This window comes from Symphodus melops (assembly GCF_947650265.1).
Source record: "Symphodus melops genome assembly, chromosome: 6".
NCBI lineage: Eukaryota > Metazoa > Chordata > Actinopteri > Labriformes > Labridae > Symphodus > Symphodus melops.
In genome coordinates this window covers 6,854,440-6,860,141 of record NC_136696.1, presented here as the reverse complement: position 1 = coordinate 6,860,141, position 5,702 = coordinate 6,854,440, and the positions used below count along the sequence as shown (strand labels likewise).

Below are 5,702 nucleotides of genomic sequence, written 5' to 3'. Positions count from 1 at the left end.
ATAGACTGAGAAGCCCTAACTGTCCCAGATCAAGTGATATATTTAGCTACACACAGGTCATTTTTGAGTTCAGATACAACAAACAGCTAACTCCACAGAACAGTATCATCAATCTGGTCTACGTGTCACAGGGTTATTCAATCTCACTATTATAGAGTTTGACAAAGACAAACATGGAAGATTTGACATCACAACAGCCGAGAAAACACACAGTGACATAGTTGAAGGCTGTTCTCAAAATCAAGTATTTTGGTAGTTTCTGTTTTATTTTCCTGTTGCTTATTGTCTAGGCTGTTCCTAGAAAAGCGTACTAGGAAGCACTAATACTGCTTTGCATCAACTATTTTCATGGTGTTAAAAGGGATCTAAGGCTTAAAACTGTTACAGCGTTCAGAGATGCAGAAACTGTGGGATTACTGAAGTTGATTCAAAAGCATCTTAAAATTTAATCAAAGATGTTTTTGGGCCCACAGAAGGACTTACATTTATTGTACATATTATAAATGGATCTTTAGTTAGTCTTACATTTTTGATCTATTTAAACTACAAATAAGAAAACTTCATGGAGTTACCCCGACGTTCCATGTGAAAGTTCATAGTTTTGAATTCAGATAGAACCTAATGAAAATTTCAACCAATGTCCATCTCTTTTTAAAATTCCTGGTGTGTTCATGTTATTCTTATACGTAATACATTAACTCTGTCCTTTTTAAAACTTAGCCTTTGAATTATTATCAGGCCTTCCTGGTTGCCTTATTTACTACAGAAAGAGATGCATTTCAGGGAAAGAAGCCACAATATAAAAGCGGAACTTTTTCCTTGTAATGTGTGTGTGTGTGTGTGTGTGTGTATTTCGGCCCATGAGTGTGTTCATGTTTATTAAACAGAGTGTTAAACAAATTTCCTCTCACTGGAGACATAAATTGTTATGATAAATAATTTAAACAGCATTCCTTGTGTATATCACGAGGACGCTCAGCCTTGTGAAAATAGTTGTATAATTTCTTGTGGTGCTCTCGGGGGAGCATGCTAAAGTTTTGGATAATCCTGATGATGTCATCATGGTTATCTAATGTTTGTCTAAAGCCCTGCCTTACAAATTAAAAATCTGGGAGAAAAAAAGTGGGCAAATGTTGCATTCAAGGAAGTGTGCAGTAGGTTCCTGTTTTAGCATCTTAACACATTCCATCAGAACTGTCAGGATGTCTCGGTCTCTGCCTTTACTATTCTAACTTTTTTAAGTCTGCCTCTTGTGAGTCATCCACATTAAAATGTTCATTACTCTTGATGCTGGATCTGAAGCATCCCTACAAATAATACCCAAAACTCATTGTTTTGGCTCTGACTTTATGTCTCTTCAGTTGTCTGTATGTTTGGATACCTGACTGGGAACTTGAGGGTTCCCAAGCTGATCAAAGTATTACTAAGAAAACATGAATTGAATTTGATTTTTTTTTAAAAGTAGATTGATCTTTTCTTTTTGGCAATGAAACCCTTTTAGGAGGCAATAAATCACACGTTACTTAGTTTAGGCTAAAATATATATAAGTTTTTTAAATGTGGGGTTGTCTGAAACTTTCTTTTTTTGTTGGAAAAGCTGAATGCTGCCAGTTATTGACAAAATAAACAGACCTTCTATTCTTGAAGGACAATTTCAAGACCAATTTTACCCAAACTGACATTTTGAATAGATCATTTTTTATTTAATTTCAAGAGACTAAATGAACTGATCTCATTCTCTATCATTGTGCACTTAATAGAAAAAAAGAAGGTAGCATGTTGGAAACCGCCCTGACTGTATTTCAGTGTACATTAAGGCTCATGCCATGTTAACATGTCATGTTTAACGGAGTCTCTGAAACACCCAGCCTTACCTTTTAGCCAATTTAGTCAAATAATCTGTTTGTATTATTACAAAGCAAGTGTTTACTAACTCCTTATAAACCCTAGATCAACTACTTCCTTATTTTAGACTACATACACACATAACTGGTCATAATTCTCCTCTAAGCTATTTTTTATATAATTTGGTGACCCTCCTCATAGAGGTCAAAGGTCAATTAAAGAGGTGCAATGTCTTTCAGACATCTGTAAGCAGGCTGTCCTTGCTAGCTTATTGTGCAACTACATACAATAATTATTGCTATAGAATTACAGTGTATGTACTGAGGTGCATTTTGGTTGGGGATGAATATCTCCCAGTACTGCTAACTTTCTGCTAGCTCTCTGCCCCTGAGTTTGTAGCTTTCAATTGCATAAAAGTTCAACATGATTTAAATGAAAAGAGTCTATACCAGTGACTCACAGACAGGTGGGTTGTCAGAGTCCTGGCTGTGCATGGAGCTCAAGCCTGTGTCTGAGTCCTCGTCATTTGTATTGCAGGCCTTGGACAGACCTCGAGCCTGCTCCACCCAGCCACTGCTCTTTTCTGCTGATGCTGGCTCAGCCTCAGCACTCACTGCTGCCAGCTCTCCCTTACCATCGTCAGTTAGTTTGTTATTCACCTGCTCTATCTCCATGGTCTCAACCTTAGCCAGTAGGTCCAGAAGTTCACTCTCCTTGGTCTCCCAGAGTGCCAGACTCAGGTCCAAGTCTCCTCTGATGGAATCCAGATCTGTCTTAAGCCGAAGGCCGATGTACAGACTAGTGTCCAACTGCGTTTTGATCCGCTCCTCCTCCAGAGCAAGCTCGTTCTCAGAAAAACTTTCCACGCCTGATTCCACAACTGGAGCGACAGTGGAGGCCAAACACATCTCCTCTGCGGCGCTGTCTGTGTCCTGGGCAGCCTCCGCTCTCTCCCCCCGCCTTCGCTTCATCCAACGTCGATTGAGCTCCTCCTGGATCTCGCCTGTGATGCACTCCACGAGCGCCTCGCGCTCTGTCAGCTCCTCCTGAAGCTGCACCACCTCCTCACACTGGCGCGTGTACTCTTCGAACTGCGCGATCGCCTCCGCTGAACTCCATGCGTCCTGTCGATCAGCTTTACCCTTACTGTCCGATGGCGCGGGAGCCTCCGATGACGACTCCACCATATATGTGTCCTGAACATAGTTCACCCCGTGTCTCTTGATGCGATCGAAGTGCACTTTGGCCTCGTATCGCTCTATCTCCCGGTCTAACTCCTTGATCCTCTGGATCTGCTGGCGTATGGTGTGGTCCTGGGAAATAACCAGGTGAACCAGCGTCTCCATCTTTTCAACTGAGCATTTATCTTTAGAAACAGTCTGCTCTTTCTTTTTGTTCATCTTATCCAACTTCCTAAAAGCCTTCCTTACTATGCGCCTCTGCTTCTCCTGTGACAGGTTGGCGGCGGCTGCTGCGGCAGTCCAGCAGGTCCTGGCGGTACCTTTGAGAACTCCGCCAGGACCCCCGCTCTCTCGGCTCGGGACCACACGGGCCTCTGCGCTGCGGGGCCCGTTATTGGGCAGCGAGGCTTCGTTCTTAACCAAGACGAAGCGGACATTCTCTTGTTCTTCCCCCCAGGCGCTCCACAGTCGGAGGATTTTGGTCTTGTTGGGTAAAGTCCTCTCGAAGCCTCGCCACTTCTCCACCACGCAGTAAGACTGCGGACAGCCGGACAGCATCGCGGCCGAGGCGCCCTGCTGCAGGTTTTGGTCCTCCAGCAGAACTCTGACTACATCAGCGCAGGTAGTTCTCTTCGTTAGCCCCGAGACCAGCTTTTCCTCCCGGCAGACCCAAACAGATATCTTTCCCTCCTCTGGCTCCATCTCCAGTTAAAAATACGGTTCTAAAACGTGTCTTTTTCGGTCACTCTGTTTATGACAACTCGAAAAGTAAAGTAATAAGACGAGTTCTCATCTGAGTCGTTTATATTTGACCTGAAACTTCATTTAGCGTTTTGAGAGGAACCGGCGCAAAACATTTATCCAAAAACAATGTCAGCGCTCCCGACGCTTCTTGTCAGTTCCCATTTGAAATAAGAAGTATAAAGTCCGCCGTGAATGGCCGTCACAATAGTCTTTAGAAAAGTATTCATCCATTTATGTTTCCCAGCAATGTTTTAGCGGAGCAGCCTGCCGGGACGTCATTACTATCTCCCCGGCGGTCTGATCTCAGCAATGTGCGCAGAGGAAGGAGGATAAAAGTGCGTCCTTGGTCCTTGTGAGAGGACAGGCTGCTGCTCTGCTGTGTGTGGGACAAAACAGGAGGGTGCTGAACCGGGTGGGACACGCCCCCCCGCCCTCCGCCCTTCCATGCACAAACACAAAAAACACTCCTTCCTTTAACACAGGGAAACCTGCGAGTAAAAGTAGGTGTGACGCAAAATGTTGACTCCTGCTCACCGATTAATTTCTTGTTTCTTTACAGTCAGAGTCTGTTATTCTGACAATGATTCGCTCATATTCATGATGGATTAATGTTGTGTCTTTGTAAAAAAAACACAACATAAAAAATACATGAGGTAACGTTTTTTATGAATAGGCGCTATGTTAGGATTGATTGATGATATTAATCATGTTCCACTGAAACAAAATACTCAGGTCTTGAAACTGGTTTGCAGAGTGAACTGTCATCTGTTCTGTACAGCTTTATTGGTATTTAAAATTTTGAAAATGAAATATTATGAGGCACTTTAACATTTAAGCATCTATCTTTACTCCTTTATATTTCATGGTTTGTTCTAGTTACTCCAACTTTAACTGTCGGACAGAGAAAGTCAATGTAATCTGGATAAATGTTATCTCAAGACCCTTTACAAAAGAAGCAGGTGCTAGACAGGTGCTTTACAAAGAACCAACTTTAATCCACCTTGAGCACAGCACTTAACAGAGTAAAAGTGAAGAGGACTTCTTTTTAACAGGCAGAAACCACAAAGCAGAACCAGACTCATATTGAACAGCCATCTGCAACTGTTTGGATTGGAAAGTGTGATATGGAGGGAGATACAGATAGAAAGAGATGAAACCTGAGACCGGAGATCTTAACGACTCCCGGGAGAGAATATGAGTAAACTTTTATATCTTTTAATGTCAATTCAACTCAATTCTCTATTGATGTGAACAAAATATTATTCTAAAGCATCACTAAAAGTAATAATTAAGATTTATGTTACTACTCTAAGCCCACTGAAATATTTTCTTTTTTTTCCCATGAGATTTAGATCAAAGCGCCCCAGACAAAAGGAAACAACACTGGAACCCTTTTTGAATTTCTGAACTAACACGTTTGATTTCTTTTGTGCTTCAGTTCTGAATCCTTTAGAAGTACAATATATTTTGAAAGTCTCATGATATCTAATGCAAACTATACCACTAATGCATCCAGGTAACAAGCTCAAAGAACCACAGACTGAAGCAAAAACCCAAATGAAGCACTTACTCAGCAGTGTTAAACGATGGTGTGCATTGTTGTACCGTTTCATCTTGATAATCCCCACACAGCTGAATGCTTCAGTGTGATGAAGCTCAGCTGGATTGAGCATGAAGCAGAAGGAAATCCATCTATTACACCCCGCAGGCTTGTCTTGTGTCTGACCCTATAATCTGCTTTTTCAACTATTTCAGCCCAGAATATGGTCGCTGATTCTTTAAAACGGATTTATCTGCATTAGGAGCGTTTTGGTGTGTGCATGTGTGTGTGTGTGTGTGTGTGTGTGTGTGTGTGTGTGTGTGTGTGTGTGTGTGCGTGTGTGTGTGTGTGTGTGTGTGTGTGTGAGAGAGAGAGAGAGAGTATTACATTAA

At 42.1% G+C, this 5,702-nt stretch overlaps 1 protein-coding gene across 1 annotated transcript; it reads right to left on the bottom strand.

The window, feature by feature from the left end:
- Window positions 1-1,951: 1,951 nt before the first annotated feature.
- On the bottom strand, window positions 1,952-4,124 carry rassf10a (Ras association domain family member 10a). The gene has a single exon (XM_079345250.1). The coding sequence runs from the start codon at window positions 3,726-3,728 to the stop codon at window positions 2,289-2,291; it is 1,440 nt and encodes a 479-aa protein (XP_079201376.1). The 5' UTR covers window positions 3,729-4,124; the 3' UTR covers window positions 1,952-2,288.
- Between the last annotated feature and the right edge of the window lie 1,578 nt (window positions 4,125-5,702).

Bases quoted from the DNA above. Each gene is read 5' to 3' on its own strand.
- rassf10a (XM_079345250.1), bottom strand. From the start codon at position 3,728: ATGGAGCCAGAGGAGGGAAAGATATCTGTTTGGGTCTGCCGGGAGGAA.